The sequence below is a fragment of the Triticum dicoccoides genome, chromosome 2A (assembly GCF_002162155.2).
Source record: "Triticum dicoccoides isolate Atlit2015 ecotype Zavitan chromosome 2A, WEW_v2.0, whole genome shotgun sequence".
Lineage (NCBI taxonomy): Eukaryota > Viridiplantae > Streptophyta > Magnoliopsida > Poales > Poaceae > Triticum > Triticum dicoccoides.
Window position 1 is genome coordinate 687599823 of NC_041382.1, and position 17296 is coordinate 687617118.

The 17296-nt window shown below is 45.6% G+C and overlaps 2 protein-coding genes across 5 annotated transcripts; both read left to right on the forward strand.

Annotated features, from left to right (window-relative positions):
* The first annotated feature begins 1482 nt into the window (after positions 1 to 1482).
* Positions 1483 to 7171, forward strand: LOC119356269 (probable leucine-rich repeat receptor-like protein kinase At5g49770). The gene is made up of 19 exons (XM_037623208.1): positions 1483 to 1849; positions 2209 to 2341; positions 2425 to 2496; positions 2643 to 2717; positions 2824 to 2895; positions 3003 to 3164; positions 3250 to 3324; positions 3399 to 3470; positions 3561 to 3629; positions 3735 to 3803; positions 3890 to 3964; positions 4049 to 4120; positions 4201 to 4338; positions 4447 to 4865; positions 4958 to 5089; positions 5263 to 5402; positions 5496 to 5715; positions 5897 to 6132; positions 6246 to 7171. Exons 1-19 carry the CDS (start codon positions 1741 to 1743, stop codon positions 6810 to 6812), a joined length of 2907 nt encoding a protein of 968 aa, XP_037479105.1. The 5' UTR covers positions 1483 to 1740; the 3' UTR covers positions 6813 to 7171.
* Positions 7172 to 8809: 1638 nt separating this feature from the next.
* On the forward strand, positions 8810 to 11713 carry LOC119356270 (putative RNA methyltransferase At5g10620). 4 transcript variants are annotated; one of them, XR_005171884.1, is made up of 8 exons: positions 8817 to 8993; positions 9128 to 9168; positions 9551 to 9693; positions 9967 to 10033; positions 10132 to 10209; positions 10365 to 10510; positions 10731 to 10841; positions 11311 to 11424. XR_005171884.1 is itself a non-coding variant. In XM_037623209.1 (7 exons), exons 1-7 carry the CDS (start codon positions 8906 to 8908, stop codon positions 11492 to 11494), a joined length of 747 nt encoding a protein of 248 aa, XP_037479106.1. In that variant the 5' UTR covers positions 8810 to 8905; the 3' UTR covers positions 11495 to 11713. The 4 variants fall into 4 exon arrangements, 2 of the variants coding, with proteins under 2 accessions (XP_037479106.1, XP_037479107.1); XM_037623209.1 differs by lacking the exon at positions 10731 to 10841 and having other exon boundaries at positions 8810 to 8993; positions 11311 to 11713; XR_005171885.1 differs by lacking the exon at positions 11311 to 11424 and having other exon boundaries at positions 8816 to 8993; positions 10365 to 10632; positions 10731 to 10977.
* Positions 11714 to 17296: the final 5583 nt, after the last annotated feature.

A 17296-nucleotide genomic window follows, 5' to 3' on the forward strand; every position in this document is an offset into this window, starting at 1 on the left:
TTTCCGGTAAAAGAGGGGTGGGGGGGGGGGGTCTGTCTCTGATTCATGTAATTTGTCATCTATCACGATCACTCCTTATGGTTTGTGGACCGGAAGGAACTCCTTTATTAGGCAGTATGGGGTTAGAAATGTTCAATTACTACAAAGTGCACCAGAATTTTGTTGGGGATCCTAGTAGACCAAAGTGTGTCATTTTTGTATCTGAAAGGAAAACCGGCGGTAAGTAGGGACCTATTGTCATTTAAAATATTTGTGTTCCTACATTTTAAATGACAATAGGTAGAACCAAAGTGTGGACTCTATCTTAATCTCGGGCTAACAATGGACCATAGTTTTGAATTGTGATGAACCGCTCTCTTGTGACTAAGATAACCCATGCATGAATCACAACTATGAGTGCTACTGTCTGAACTACCAGATTCATCAGTTCGTCCTAGTGAAATCAATGACGTGGTAAGTAATGGGGAAATCGACCGTACACCCTCCCTAACGACCTAACTGTGGAGGGCGGTTGTATGTTGCGTACCACCATTGAAGCAAATGACCAACCCATGCTAGAGACAAGGCAGACTAGATGGAGACAAAGGGGACAAGGATCTCATGGCGGAGAGTAACAGGTCTTGGTGTTGGAGATTTAAGTCGTCACGGCCGTCGTCGCTTCCGCAGATCCGAGTCGTCACTGGTGCCGAGAACCGAGTCTGGATTTTTCGTACCGCTAGAAAAAAAGAGCCACTGGGGAGTAGCACATGCCCTATATATATTAAGATAGAATCCGCCAGGTTGAGATCACGAAAATTCACTCTCGATGGAAGTCAAACCCCGGTCTGCAAGGATGCACCAATGTCCTACCGCTAGAGATGAGCGAGTAGGGAAGGGGGAGGGAGGGGGGGAGACTACATTTTGGACCATCGTGCGTTGGCAGGGATTTTGGTCTCCCGCCATCTCCATGCCGATTTCCCCTGCACCGCCGCGTATGTCGTGCCCCCTTTTGCGCTCAATTTAGCACGACTAGTTGGGAACAACATATTCGAACATTCCTAGTGAGCTGGGCTTTGGGCTGCTTTAAGCTTCGTGCGCGTGTGGACCAGCACATCCTATATAATCAGAGTGAATTTCTGTGCATCCGGCGAGCCTGTTAAGAAATGCAGGTAACCAAACACGCCCAAGCGGATCCTCGTTGTTCAGTGTGACATCACTAATTTGACCGGTAGTAGGATGTCGTGCCAGCGTGTTTGCCTGGCCAGGTTCTGGAGCCGTGCCATTCGTCAAGCATAAACAAAAGTTGCACATTGCATTCTTTCTCTGAAAAACCCCGGTAGTCGGTAACCGCCATCCAATCAAGCATATAGTAAGATAGTAATGCTCCCATCCCTCCAAAAAAATACTCCCAAGCAGGAGAGTGCCAAGCCAAACAACTGTGGTTGCAGTACTAGCGACAAGATGCAAAACGTTGGAAATACCATTTCAGGGATTTGACCAAGTACTAGTAAGCCGCACCAAACCAGCGCCATTTTCCTCGCCACGCGTGTTGCTTTGCCCAGGTCCAAGTGTGATTAGAATTGGCCAGCTCCGCGTCCTGCCTCGCTCTTCATTCCTTCATCTCCACCGCCGGGCGCCGCTCATCTTCCACTTCCAGGGGGGCAGCACCGCAGCGGAGAACGCCACGAACTGAAGCACATCACCGGGATCGGAAAAAGGTCGGTCTTTTGCCGTTTTGGCCGGGGGCAGAGGAGGGAGGAGATGGCCAAGGGGGAGAGGGAGGGGCGGCTCCCCCTCTTGCTGCTGCTGCTCGTCTTGTGCCTCTTGGCGCAGTCCAGGATCGCCGCCGCCGCCACCCACCCACAGGATGGTATGTTTGTTTGCTAAGCTTTTCTCCTTCCCCTTCTCCGAACTTCGGGGAGGAGGAAAGGTTTATTCAGACTGCGCCGGAAAATATGCTTGGTTGTTTGGAGGTTCAGTTTTGGTCTTCGGGTGAGCTAGGAATAGGAAATCTTGTAATCCATGATTCCAGATGCTGTGAAATTTTCTGCTGGGATCATTTTCCCAACAGATTGTTCAGTTGCAACTTGTTAGAGAATAATCTATTTACTACTACTTGCTAGCAAATTTCAGTTAACCAACCTCTTTATTTATTAGTAAAAGAGTATCCACTTCCAGTAGTTGGTTCACAAGTCCCTGTCTCTCTCTCTCTCTCTCCTGCCTTTGCAGCGGCTGCTCTCAAATCCTTGATGAGGAAATGGTCAAATGTGCCTGCTAGCTGGAGGAAGAAATCGAACGATCCTTGCGGCGACAGATGGGATGGAATCGAATGCAATGGTGCCAACTCAAGGGTTACATCACTGTGAGCACAATTGACACCACCATTTGTTAGGAGCTAGCTGTTCAAGATCCTTATGTTTTGATTTACCCTCTTCAATGTGGCAGAAATCTTTTTGGCATGAACATGAAAGGCACTCTCAGTGATGATATAGGAAGCCTGACTGAGCTTAGGGTCCTGTGAGTGTTTCCATTATGTTGTTTTTCCTTTTGAGAACTAAAAATGGCTATATGCAGCCATTGATGCAGAGGCCAGGGGTCAACCCTCCTTCTCGAAAAAAAATTACTAGTACAAAGTTAATCACTGACTGATGAATGCACTGCAGGGATTTATCCTCAAATAAAGACCTAGGCGGTCCACTTACACCTGCCATTGGGAAATTAGTTCAGCTTATAAATTTGTAAGTTACAACAGTTTCCATTATTGTACAAAGAGGCGGTAGGCCTATGAACTGTATAATCTTGTGTCTCCACCTGAGTTACTGACTTACCATCTTCCATGTATAGAGCATTAATAGGTTGCAGTTTCAGCGGTACTGTTCCAAGTGAACTAGGCAACCTGGCACAACTCGAATTCTTGTAAGATTCTTGTTGTTCTTTTGAAAAAATATGTCATAGTTTTGTTTGCAAGAATTCCCTATTTGGTGGATCTTAATGTGGTTCCATAACTCGATGTCCTTCCGCAGCGGTCTGAACTCAAACCAATTCACGGGCAGAATCCCGCCCTCACTGGGCAAGCTCTCCAAGGTTAAATGGCTGGACCTAGCTGATAACAAGTTAACCGGACTTCTCCCAAACTCAAGGGACAATGGTGCTGGATTGGACCAGCTTCTTAATGCAGAGCACTTGTAAGTGTCACCTAACATCAGTTTCTTGTTAATCATATGTGTCGTCTGTCTATCACTCATTCATAGGCCGCTCTGCCTTTTGTAGCCATCTTAACCAGAATTCTCTAGAAGGTCCTATCCCAGAATATATGTTCAACTCCAGCATGAACCTCAAGCATATGTAAGTTCAGATATAGCCTTTCACCCTGTATCATTTGGACCGTAATTTGTCTGACAATGGTTTGTTGTGTCTAGACTTCTGGACAGGAACAATTTGAGTGGAACTATCCCATCATCTATTGGGCTAATCCCAACACTTGAAGTACTGTAAGTGTTCACACAGCTTGCTTCAGAATTACTTTGGGGAGTTAGCGTTTTTGCGGCAAGCTAATTATTTGATGTGCTTTTGGAATACAGTCGTCTAAATAACAATAACTTCACAGGCCGAGTTCCGGCTATGAATAACCTGACTAAGCTCCATGTTCTGTAAGTTGCCGTACCCACCATTCCCATCTTATTTGATGCTACTCTTGCATACTTAGATGAGATAAGCACTAATATATCACTTGTATTTTTTGTTGGAAATCTCAGAATGCTGTCAAATAACAAGCTAAGTGGACCAATGCCGAATTTGACTGATATGAATGGTCTTGGAAATGTGTAAGAAATTAGTGTGATCTTAATCAGCATTATTTACAAACTCTCATTCAATATCATTGACAAGGGATACGGCGCTATATGCACAGGGATCTAAGCAATAACAGCTTCACGCCTTCTGGTGTTCCAAGTTGGTTTACAGAATTGCCCGGATTAATGACCCTGTAAGTTACAGTGCTATCTGAATTCAATAGTTAAGATGCAGTTTAAGAGAAGCAAATGATGGACTCTTTCGTTTTGCCGTGCAGTACAATGCAGTCGGTTGGGATTTCTGGGAAATTACCACAGAAGCTTTTCGGCTTGCGTGATTTGCAACATGTGTAAGACAATACAACAACCATAGGACCTCTACCTTGCACATTATTTATCGAAATGCACTAACTAGTCAATCGTACGGCAGAATATTGAATGATAATGAACTGAATGATACGCTTGACATGGGCAATAACATCAACGATGGACTAGACCTTGTCGACTTGCGGAACAACAAAATTACCTCAGTTACAGTGTACAGCAGCCTTGACAGCAAGCTTCTCAAGTGAGTATTGTTGGCGGTTGCTCATTTGAGACTTATTTTTTGACAAAGAAATGTGTTCCATTTCCTTCAGATTTTTACTCTATTATCCTGCTGCTCTGTTCTTGCCAGGCTTGAAGGAAACCCACTCTGCACCGACTCTCTTCTGTCAAACACGCTGCTCTGCACCGACCAGCTAGCCGAATTTCCAATCATGCTACCCTTCTCTGATGTACAGTGTCCACATCCATTTGTTGAAACCATATTCTTCCGTTCTCCTTCCTTTGGCGATGTCAGAAAGTTCCTTCCTGAACTGCACGACAACCTGTCGAGAACAGTGAGCAGTTGTACCCCGAACAAGCTAGGTTTGGTACCATACGTTGATGACGTGTACCTGAAAGTGGACATCAAGGCGTGCCCAGTAAACCAGAAGAGGTTCAATTACTCTCAGGTGCTCAACTGCTTTAATCTGACACTTCAGACTTACAAGCCACCGGAGAACTTTGGACCTTACTATGTGAAATCACATCCTTATCCGTTCCACGACAAAGGTGATTTATGGAGCCTGATCCGGTTCTTGCGGTGAAGTTTGTTAGGCTGGCATATTGATTTGTGCTGATGTTTAGCTGTTGATGTATTGCAGCTTCTCGAGCTATTTTGATTGGTGTCGTGACTGGCTCTGTTCTTTTGGTTGTCGGGCTCGCGCTGATTGGACTTTACGCCGTGCGCCAAAAGAAACGGGCTAAGATGCTTGTCTCCCAGAATAATCCTTTTGGTACCTCATACATTTCATACAGATTAAATCATACTCCCACCGTCCCGAATTACTTGTCACATTTTAGTTTTAGACACATCCGTATCTAGACAAATCTAAGACAAGTAATTTTGGACGGAGGTAATATTATGTTGTTTTATCTCCCTTTTGATCTAAATGTTTATATTTTTCAGCTTCATGGGGATCAACGCCGGAAGATATTGGTGAAGCGCCAAAACTCAAGAGCGCTAGAGCCTTCACACTGGAAGAGCTCAAGCTTAGCACAAACGACTTCAAACAAATCAATGCAATTGGAGAAGGAGGCTATGGAACGGTAATTAAGCAACAATCTTTTCGACAACTTAAGGTTCTTATCATCTTTAGGAGTTAGGACAGTTCTATAAATGTTGTTTTCCGATGGGAACAGGTGTACCGAGGAAAACTTCTGGATGGACAGCTCATAGCCATCAAGAGGTCCAAGCAAGGGTCCATGCAGGGTGGGCTTGAGTTCAAGACAGAAATCGAGCTCCTTTCGAGGGTGCATCACAACAACTTGGTTGGGCTAGTTGGTTTCTGCTTCGAGAAGGGCGAAAAGATGCTGGTTTACGAGTTCATATCCAATGGAACTCTAAGTGAGGCGTTATATGGTACGTTAACATGTTCTTCCATCTGATTGTCAGAAGTAACTTCGATTTATATGAGGCGTGTTCCTTTTTTGGCCAACTTCCAGAATCAAGCAGTAGATATATATTGTGGCACAGTTCTTCCAAATCTAAATATCTTTCCTTCATGATTATCAGCTGGACTGATCACAATGGCTCACTGTAGGTATGAAAGGAGTACAATTGGATTGGAGTATGAGACTTCAAATAGCTCTAGATTCAGCTAGAGGGCTAGCTTACCTCCATGACCATGCCAATCCTCCAATCATTCATAGAGATATCAAGTCCACCAACATTCTCCTTGATTCGAAGATGACCGCAAAGGTTGCAGATTTTGGCCTCTCCTTGTTGGTATCAGACAGCGAGGAAGGCGAGCTGTGCACAAATGTCAAGGGAACACTGGTAGGCTTGCCCTTCTGTATAAAATTAAATGTTTCTCGGTATCAACCATGCCATATCATGCAGATCATGCTTACCATTTCAGTTCTAAGCTTAAACACTTGTCGTCAATGCAGGGTTACCTAGATCCAGAGTACTACATGACGCAGCAACTTACGGCGAAGAGCGATGTCTACAGCTTCGGCGTGGTACTACTAGAGCTCATAGTAGCCAAGCCACCTATATACGAGAAGAAGTACATTGTCCGTGAGGTGAAGACGGCACTAGACATGGAAGACACCATGTACTGTGGGCTGAAGGATGTGATGGACCCAGTTCTCTACAAAATGGGGGGCCTCCTAGGATTCCCAAGGTTCGTGACGATGGCACTGCAATGCGTGGAGGAGGTGGGACCTGACCGCCCGAAGATGAACAATGTGGTGAGGGAGATCGAGATGATAATGCAGGACAACGGGCTCACACCCGGTTCCATGTCGGCAAGCTCGTCGTTCAGCGTGGACTCGACAACAAGGACGTTTGCACCAAGGTATCCGTACTCCAGCACATCGACGCCGTCCACGACGTATCAGATGGACAGCAGGGCCTTTGAGTACAGTGGGGGTTTCCCTTCTCAGGGCAGCTTGAAGAACAGGAACACATCCCCTAAACCTCGAAGCTCCCGGGAACGGGGGCTTCCTGGTTGATCGAGGCTGCTGGGTGTGCGGTGGGCCCCATTTGTATGTGTTTACTACGCTGTTGTTGACTCCTTGGTCGGTCGTTTTTTTTATTCGTGTCAGTTGTGTATTACCTTCTCATGGCAGCTTGAAGAACAGGAGCAAATAGGAACTAAGACCTTTTCTAAAAAAAAAATAGGAACTAAGAAGGCATGTTCTTAGGTGTATGTACACAGGATGATAGGCTTTTAGACTTTAGCAGAATATCAGATTGTGCAAATTGCAGAGAGAAACTGGAGAGTGCATACTTAACATGTATAGGATTCAGGAATGCACTCATAGTACACTGCACATGGTTGGTAAAATTAAAAGTCTGGTATTGAAAATAATGGAGTGGCCAACGAATTTGCGTGGCTATATTTGTTGTTATTGAACTTATTACAATACATCTTATTAATTGAAGGATCATTTGAGGCTATCCCATATTCACATGAAAGATGTTTTGTACAAGAAATTGTTGGATTATGGATGGGCTTAGGCCCATATAAGACGCTAATCCCTGGTTAATCTTGAGGCCCATGTATGAGATGACAGGTGGTGGGAAGTTTAGTCCCACCTTGCTAGTTGAGAAGAGCTGAGGCCCCCTTTGTAAAGGTTGCTCTACCACTTGTCATTGGGAGCTTGGGAAGAGGAGTGGTACACGCGCGCTTCTCCTCCGCCGCGGGTTGCGGTAATGAAGGGATTAATTAACGAGTCGCTAATAGGTGGGGCCACTATCCGAGACGTTGGACTGTGGGCTGACTTGCGTTCCCGAGATTCGTCGACTTCGTTCGCGGGTGTGCGACCCTTCTCCGGGAATAACGACTCCCTTCCCGGGAGTGTGTCGACTCGGTCATGGGCCCCGACGATCGCGTGCACGGCTGGTCGGGAGAGCAGGTTCCGGAACCCTGTCATTCGAGATCCTGCCCGGGAGAACGGCAATAAGGTTTTTGGGGAGCGTCTCGACGCGACTGCTCCCGATCCGTCCCCAACTCCGTCCGCCTCTGCTTTCACTACCTCCCCTGTATCGACTCCATGGCCGATGACGCCACCGCCAAGAAGAAGGCCACGAATGACGCTGAGGCAGCTGTTGCCGCCGCCGCGTTGGCCTGGCCAACCGGAGGGTATGATCTGTTCATCCCTCGTTTACTCGTACTTGTGCTAGCCGTATATGTGCTGCTCATAGATGGTTCGCTTCTATGTTCTGTACGTGCTAGTATGCTTAGGTATATCTTGAGATGCATACCTTTTATACCATGCTTACTGTTTACTCGTGGATTAGTCTAATAGGAAAAGTGCTAATATTTCCAACAGAAAATTCCTAACCTGTCCCCGGTTTATTGCCCGGCGTCACACTCACACGGTGGGGCGGGCGAACACCGGCAGCGCCGGGATTCATCTCCTAGGGTATTTCTTCTCCAGCCGCTCTCCCTCGCCACCGCCGGATACCGCTACCGTGCAAACCGTGTGTGGCCAATGGTGGTGGCAGGGCTTCGGAAGGTGATGTGGTTCTTGTTGACATTTCATCAAACACCTTGTTTGCATACACGAACATACGTACATTGTAAGTAGTCGTCAAGCATTTGGTAGGTACATAATTGCAAGAACCCAATGACCACAATACTAATACACTAGGATTATCTACATACTTTACTTTATTGATTTGCCATGCTTTATGCTCCCATTAGCAACCTTTTATTTTTAGCATAGCCATCTCAAGCCTTGCAGATACCAAACTAGTCAATTCACCCGAGACTAGTGACGCCTGAGCACTCGTCATAACACTAATACTTTCAGTAAATTGTGTTTCAATCAGTCCTATGCAGTTGCAGGACATCATCTGTCGACAAGCATTTTTGCAAGTGAAAAGTGTTGAGCCTGCGCCGTGGAAGCACCGAAATCGACCCCTAAATACGTCATCGTCGTCGCGAAGGCTCCTCCCGCAAAGTACGTTTTAAGCAGAGAAACACGTCTCTGCGGGTTTTCATCTTCTTCCCAGCCGAACGGCGGCGTGCACCCAGCAAACCCAACCCCACCCGTCGTCCGCGCCCACCACGCGAGCTTCACTCCCCCCCGTCTCCTCCATGGGAGTCTTGCCATGGAGCTGCCGCTGCGGACTCAACCCCACCCCCAGCAAGAACAGGGGTGCGCCCGCGCGTCCTCCTCCTCCTGGTACAGCCTCAATTCCCTTCACCATTTCTCTGCTCTCTGCTTCTCTCAATCTGAGCTGTCCTAATATTCTCACCATTTCCTGATTCCCCCCCTCCAATGCTGTTTTTCGTTGCCTGATGCTCCCTGTTCTTCAGCTGCCCGAGGCAGGAGATCCAAATACACGGGACAATCTGTGGTAAGAAGCTCAGAGAAGAATTTCTGCAAATTTTCAGTTCAGTTATCCTCAAGAAAAATCACCCACTTTGTGCAATTGTTTCTCCTGTGGTACTTGCACGAAGATCTAGACTTACTCACTTACCTTCATAAGTTCACAGTAGAATTTAATTGAGCAAGACAGCAAAAAAGAAAATGATTTCAGAATTAGAGGTGTATATATTCTGCAATCTGTACTCTGCAGTATATCCTCTGAAGATATTAGACTCATCGCCGGCCGATGCATAGTTCTGAACTTTGTCTTTCATCCATATAAAGGGTCATACCGTATAGCCGAGATAACGGCCAAATTTATGAGTTCAATCAGGTTTATAAATTCAGTTTCCGTTGGTCCATGTTTGCAGAGAGCAATGCCTATGCGCGTGCTGACAGTCGGCAAGAAGAGGTCTCAGGGGACACAACTTCTTGTTGAAGAGTACAAAGAGAAGCTCGGTCACTACTGCGACGTTGAGGACACCCTTATCAAGTCCAACCCAAAACTTACAAGGTATGACATGTTGTATGATGCTATGAACATTGTGGTCAATGCATCCCCAGAGGCTATTTCTCACTCTTCTATGGTTACCTAGTACATGCTCCCTATCACTATATTGTTTTACTGTACCGTGAGATTTTCTGCTGTTGGTGGACTGGCTTTCAACTGGTAAATTTACACCTCATTGGAAACTGTGAACTTCTTATTCTGCTGTTTGTTTGATTGTTCCTGACGAATTTGATTGTTGATGCTGGCCCCTGATATTCTGTTGTTTCCACTTTTCAGCGATGTTAAGGTGCAAATTGAAGCAGAAGACTCGTGTATGATGCAGCAGCTCAAGGCTGAAGATTTTGTATGTTTCGGTGCTTTCTTGTATTTACCTGATAAATACCTCACCCATCCATTAGGTTCTAGCAGTCTAATTGTTCTGATGTTAGTGTGCATGATTAGGTTGTTGTGTTGGATGAAAACGGGAAGGATGTCATATCTGAGCAGATAGCTGATCTCATTGGGGATGCTGGCAACACGGTATGCTCTGCACTTCGGTTAATCCGATATTCAGTAGCCAACTACTTAGTTTTAAAGTTCAAGCTGCTGAAAATTTCTTGGGAGATTTTTTTTTGTGTTTGAAAAAATATTGGGAGAACATACTCGCTGATAATATGTTTGTCCAAATGTTTTAGGGATCGTCAAGGCTCACATTTTGTATTGGCGGGCCATATGGTCTTGGAATACAAGTACGAGAGCGAGCTGATGCAACAATTAGGCTATCCTCACTGGTTTTGAACCACCAAGTCGCTTTAATAGTTTTAATGGAGCAGCTCTACAGGTGAACAACGAGCCTCTGCAACGCAGTGATGCCATTTCTGCGTTTGAACATACTTTCTTAATTTTCCACGTCAACGCTAGTGATATAGCATGTAGAATCAACGCAGCGTCGGTGTAACACAGGTAAATCTTGGTTGGCACGCATATTTATCAGTGCCAGCAAATGTTTGCTGCTAATTGTGATATCAATCAATTGTTCATTCGGTGTCATAATTTTGCAGGGCGTGGACAATCATCAAAGGACAGAAGTATCATCACTAGATTTGAGTTGCAATGGCATCATCTGGTGCTCTTTGCACGCGCGGCCTCCCAATTCGACCACCTGATCCGCTGTAGGCGGTTTTTTGCTTCTCTAGTATTTTGTTAGACTAGTAAACGTGTACGTGCAAATGCACGTCTTTACCAATATATATTTTGTAATTTAACGTGTCATAATGCAAGAATCAAATTTATATACCATTTCAACCACACCAATTATCATCAAATTAGAGTATTTATCTTGAAAAATTGATGTGAAGTGCATTATTCATAATTCGGAATGTATTCTAGGAAAACCAATTCATTTAAGAGTAAAATACACTGGCGGACCTAAAAGTATTCCAAGTGTGTCAAGTAGGTCCTACAAATTTGAAAACGCACATCTAGGTCCTATATGTTTGTAAGTCGTTCACCGCGGGTCCTTTCCGCGTCTGACTAGGTTGCGTGGCCCGTTGACCCACGCCACATAGGCAATATTTTGCCAGAACCCCCCGGTAGGCTTCTCCTTCTCACTTGTGGTCCCTCTTCTTTTCTTCTTCCCAGGTATGTATGCCAGGAGCACTCGATGTTATATGGCACATTGTTGGGCGACCGCAGAAAGCACGCAAAAGGTAAGACTGATCGAGATCGCGGTGTGTCGGTTCTTTCAGTTACAGCCAGAGAACACCGGCAAGTATGCCGTCCTGGCAAACATGTAAGCACGGTGATGAGCCGCAACAGGGCGTGAGGAGAAAAGAAGACGGGCCACAAGTGGGAAGGAGAAACCTACCAGGTGGTGTGAGTGAAGTCTACTTGAGGTTGTAGAGCTCGTCGCAAATGAGCCCTCACCTCTAAATCCCTGAAATTTATACACTGTATTGTTGACATCAGATTTTGGCACGGTCAAAAACATAATTAAGAAGGCCTCAAACGAAAAAGCGCTCAAAGTGAGAAAGTTCTGTATCGTCAAAAGGAGAAACTTTGATATTTAGGTCATAGCCATCTAATCTCATCTCTAAGGCCGAAATTGTGTTTGAAGTACTGAGATTTTGTATCCAGAACACTATTCGGCTGATGACGCCCCCAAGATGGCTTCATATGGAAAACTGATCTACACGAATTGTCTTCCTCCCGCCGAAATGATCGATTTTGATATAAATATCATCCCAATCCAAGGTCTTATGCAAAAGTTAGAGGCCACACAGCGCGACCCTGCAGTTAACAGAATATGACGCCCGGGCCACACACATGTGACCAGGTCTGATGAGTTGCGTGAATAATTATCTGTTTTGTGCAAGCGATTTGGCCCTGAAGATAGTATTGAATCAAAAACATTTCAACACAAAAGTTGTTCGTCTCGTCAAAACGAGTAAATATGCTTTTGGTCGCATTTTCATCGAAGGTCGTTTACTACCTCAAAAGTGACCCACAAGGTGCAGTCAGGCTATAAACCGAACAATTTTGGAAAGTTCGGATTCCGAGTTGGAATCAAACTAGGGTTTTGAACATGAATTCTAACCTTTCCTTGTACGGGAAGTCCATCCGCCTCTTATATACATGAGGGGTGACGGCCGATTGAACAACACACAATCGATAAAATCATCTACCACCTTTTACCTTTACTTTTATCTCTTGTTCTTTTTCTTCCTCTTTCTTCGTTCATTCTTCTTGTTGCAGGGTGGCGAATATCGAGGCCCTAGGGGCGATCGGGTCGAACTAGGGTAGCTCATAGCCGCCGCGCGCTCTGACGGGGTTCCTCCCTCGCGTGTGGGGTTTCAGATCTACAAAAGTGCACCAGATTTTGGCTGGTCAAAAACATAATTAAGAAGACCTCAAATGAAAAAGTGCCCAAAGTGAGAAAGTTCCGTATCGTCAAAAGGAGAAACTTTGATGTTTGGGCCATAGCCATCCGATCTCATCTTTAAGAACGAAGTTGTGTTTGAAGTATCGAGATTTTGTATCTAGAACACTATTCGGCTGATTACGCTCCCAAAACAGCCTCATATGAAAAATTGATCTACACGAATTGTTTTTGTCTCGTCGAAATGATTAAGTATATAAAAATCATCCCAATCCGAGGTTGTATGCAAAAGTTAGAGCCTGCACAACGCGACCCTGCAGTGAGCAAAATATGACGCACGAGACCAGACACACATGTATAATAACATATTTTACGCGAGCGATTTGGCCCTGCATATGGCCTCAAATCAAAAAACGTGAAACACGAAAGTTGTTCGTCTCGTCAAAACAAGTAAATATGCTTTTGGGCACATTTTCATCGAAGGTCATTTCCTGCCTCAACAGTGACCCGCAAGGTGCAGCCAGGTTATAAACCGAACAGTTTTAAAAAGTTCGAATTCCGAGTTGGACCCAAACTAGGGTTTTGAACGCGAATTCTAACCTTTCCTTGCACGGTAAGTCCATTTCCCTATTATATACATAAGGGGTGATGGCCGATTGTGTTGGGGAACGCAGTAATTTCAAAAAAATTCCTACGCACACGCAAGATCATGGTGATGCATAGCAACGAGAGGGGAGAGTATCGCCTACGTACCCTCGTAGACCGTAAGCGGAAGCGTTATGACAACGCGGTTGATGTAGTCGTACGTCTTCGCGATCCCAGCACCGAAGGTACGGCACCTCCGCGATCTGCACACGTTCGGCACGGTGACGTCTCGCGAACTCACGATCCAGTAGAGCTTCAAGGGAGAGCTTCGTCAGCACGACGGCGTGATGATGGTGATGATGTTGCTACCGGAACAGGGCTTCACCTAAGCACCACTATGATATGCCCGAGGTGGATTATGGTGGAGGGGGGCACCGCACACGGCTTGGAACAATCAATTTGTGTGTCCTAGGGTGCCCCTGCCCCCGTATATAAAGGAGAAAGTGAGGAGGCCAGCCGGCCCTAGCGGCGCCCAAGGAAAGGAGGAATCCTCCTCCTAGTAGGAGTAGGATTCATCCTTTCCTAGTCCTACTAGGAAGGAGGAAGGGGGAAGGAAAGAGAGGGAGAGGGAGAGGGAAAGAGGGGCCGCGCCCCCTCCCCTAGTCCTATTCGGACTCCCCTTGGGGGGGCGCGCCACCTCCTGGGCTGCTGCCCTCTCTCTCCCCTAAGGCCCACTAAGGCCCAATACTTCCCCGGGGGGTTCCGGTAACCCCTCCGGCACTCTGGTTTTCTTCAAAATCACCCGGAACACTTCCGGTGTCCGAATATAGTCGTCCAATATATCGGTCTTTATTTCTCGACCATTTTGAGACTCCTCGTCATGTCCGTGATCAAATCTGGGACTCCGAACTACCTTGGTGCATCAAAACACATAAACTCATAATACCGATCGTCACCGAACGTTAAGCGTGCGGACCCTACGAGTTCGAGAACTATGTAGACATGACCGAGATATGTCTCCGGTCAATAACCAATAGCGGAACCTGGATGCTCATATTGGTTCCTACATATTCTACGAAGATCTTTATCGGTCAAACCGCATAACAATATACATTGTTCCCTTTGTCATCGGTATGTTACTTGCCCGAGATTTGATCGTGGTATCTCAATACCTCAATCTCGTTACCGGCAAGTCTCTTTACTCGTTCCGTAATGCTACATCCCGTAACTAACTCATTAACTACATTGCTTGCAAGGCTTATAGTGATGTACATTACTGAGAGGGCCCAGAGATACCTCTCCGACAATCGGAGTGACAAATCCCAATCTTGATCCATGTCAACTCAACAAATACCATAGGAGACACCTGTAGAGCACCTTTATAATCACCCAGTTATGTTGTGACGTTTGGTAGCACAGAAAGTGTTCCTCCGGTATTCGGGAGTTGCATGATCTCATAGTCATAGGAACATGTATAGTTATGGAGAAAGCAATAGCAACAAACTAAACGATCATCGTGCTAAGCTAACGGATGGGTCAAGTCAATCACATCATTCTCTAATGATGTGATCTCGTTAATCAAATGATGACTCATGTCCATGGTTAGGAAACATAACCATCATTGATTCAACGAGCTAGTCAAGTAGAGGCAAACTAGTGACACTCTGTTTGTCTATGTATTCGCACTGTAGGGTTTCGTAGTAATTTCAAAAATTTCCTACGCACACGCAAGATCATGTGATGCATAGCAACGAGGGGAGAGTGTTGTCTACGTACCCAACGCAGACCGACTGCGGAAGCGATGACACGACGTAGAGGAAGTAGTCGTACGTCTTCACGATCCAACCGATCAAGCACCGAAACTACGGCACCTCCGAGTTCGAGCACACGTTCAGCTCGATGACGATCCCCGGACTCCGATCCAGCAAAGTGTCGGGGAAGAGTTCCGTCAGCACGACGGCGTGGCGACGATCTTGATGAACTACAGCAGCAGGGCTTCGCCTAAACTCCGCTACAGTATTATCGAGGTATATGGTGGCAGGGGGCACCGCACACGGCTAAGGAATAGATCACGTGGATCAACTTGTGTGTCCATGGGGTGCCCCTTGCCTCAGTATATAAAGGATGGAGGAGGAGGAGGCCGGCCAAGGCAGAGGTGCGGCCAGGGTGGGGAGTCCTACTAGGACTCCAAGTCCTAGTAGGAGTCCACCAAGAGGGGAGGAAGGGAGAAGGAATAGGAGGAGAAGGAGAGGTGGCCGGCCCCCTTTTCCCTAGTCCAATTCGGACTAGAGGGGAGGGGGGGCGCAGCCTTTTTCTCCTCTTCCCACTAAAGCCCATCAAGGCCCAATACTCTTCCCCGTATTCCCGTAACTCCCCGGTACTCCGGAAAATACCCGAATCACTCGGAACCTTTCCGAACTCCGAATATAGTCGTCCAATATATCGATCTTTACGTCTCGACCATTTCGAGACTTCTCGTCATGTCCCCGATCTCATCCGGGACTCCGAACTCCTTCGGTACATCAAAACTCATAAACTCATAATATAACTGTCATCGAAACCTTAAGCGTGCGGACCCTACGGGTTCGAGAACAATGTAGACATGACCAAGACACGTTTCCGGTCAATAACCAATAGCGGGACCTGGATGCCCATATTGGCTCCTACATATTCTACGAAGATCTTTATCGGTCAGACCGCATAACGACATACGTTGTTCCCTTTGTCATCGGTATGTTACTTGCCCGAGATTTGATCGTCGGTATCCAATACCTAGTTCAATCTCGTTACCGGCAAGTCTCTTTACTCGTTCCGTAATACATCATCTCACAACTAACATATTAGTTGCAGTGCTTGCAAGGCTTATGTGATGTGCATTACCGAGAGGGCCCAGAGATATCTCTCCGACAATCAGAGTGACAAATCCTAATCTCGAAATACGCCAACCCAACATCTACCTTTGGAGACACCTGTAATGCTCCTTTATAATCACCCAGTTACGTTGTGACGTTTGGTAGCACCCAAAGTGTTCCTCCGGCAAACGGGAGTTGCATAATCTCATAGTCATAGGAACATGTATAAGTCATGAAGAAAGCAATAGCAACATACTAAACGATCAGGTGCTAAGCTAATGGAATGGGTCATGTCAATCAGATCATTCAACTAATGATGTGACCTCGTTAATCAAATAACAACTCATTGTTCATGGTCAGGAAACATAACCATCTTTGATTAACGAGCTAGTCAAGTAGAGGCATACTAGTGACACTCTGTTTGTCTATGTATTCACACATGTATTATGTTTCCGGTTAATACAATTCTAGCATGAATAATAAACATTTATCATGATATAAGGAAATAAATAATAACTTTATTATTGCCTCTAGGGCATATTTCCTTCAGTCTCCCACTTGCACTAGAGTCAATAATCTAGTTCACATCGCCATGTGATTTAACAGCAATAGTTCACATCACCATGTGATTAACGCCCATAGTTCACATCGCTATGTGACCAACACCCAAAGGGTTTACTAGATTCAGTAATCTAGTTCACATCGCTATGTGATTAACACCCAAGGAGTACTAAGGTGTGATCATGTTTTGCTTGTGAGAGAATCTTAGTCAACGGGTCTGCCACATTCAGATCCTCATGTATTTTGCAAATTTCTATGTCAACAATGCTCTGCATGGAGCTACTCTAGCTAATTGCTCCCACTTTCAATATGTATCTAGATCGAGACTTAGAGTCAATTAGATTAGTGTCAAACTTGCATCGGCGTAACCCTTTACGACGAACCTTTTTCCATAATCGAGAAACATATCCTTATTCCACTAAGGACAATTTTGACCGCTCTCCAGTGATCTACTCCTAGATCACTATTGTACTCCCTTGCCAAACTCAGTGGTACGGCATACAATAGATCTGGTATACAGCATGGCATACTTTATAGAACCTATAACTGAGGCATAGGGAATGACTTTCATTCTCTTTCTATTTTCTGCCGTGGTCGGGCTTTGAGTTTTACTCAACTTCACACCTTGCAACACAGGCAAGAACTCCTTCTTTGACTGTTCCATTTTGAACTATTTCAAAAATTTATCAAGGTATGTATTCATTGAAAAATCTTATCAAGCGTCTTCATCTATCTATATAGATCTTGATGC

Coding starts and splice junctions, on each gene's coding strand:
- LOC119356269 (XM_037623208.1), top strand. CDS start 1,741: ATGGCCAAGGGGGAGAGGGAGGGGCGGCTCCCCCTCTTGCTGCTGCTG. Junction 2,342..2,424: donor AACTCAAGGGTTACATCACT/GTGAGCACAATT, acceptor TCAATGTGGCAG/AAATCTTTTTGGCATGAACA. Junction 2,497..2,642: donor CTGACTGAGCTTAGGGTCCT/GTGAGTGTTTCC, acceptor AATGCACTGCAG/GGATTTATCCTCAAATAAAG.
- LOC119356270 (XM_037623209.1), top strand. CDS start 8,906: ATGGGAGTCTTGCCATGGAGCTGCCGCTGCGGACTCAACCCCACCCCC. Junction 10,034..10,131: donor AGCTCAAGGCTGAAGATTTT/GTATGTTTCGGT, acceptor GTGCATGATTAG/GTTGTTGTGTTGGATGAAAA. Junction 10,511..11,310: donor TTAATGGAGCAGCTCTACAG/GTGAACAACGAG, acceptor TCTTCTTCCCAG/GTATGTATGCCAGGAGCACT.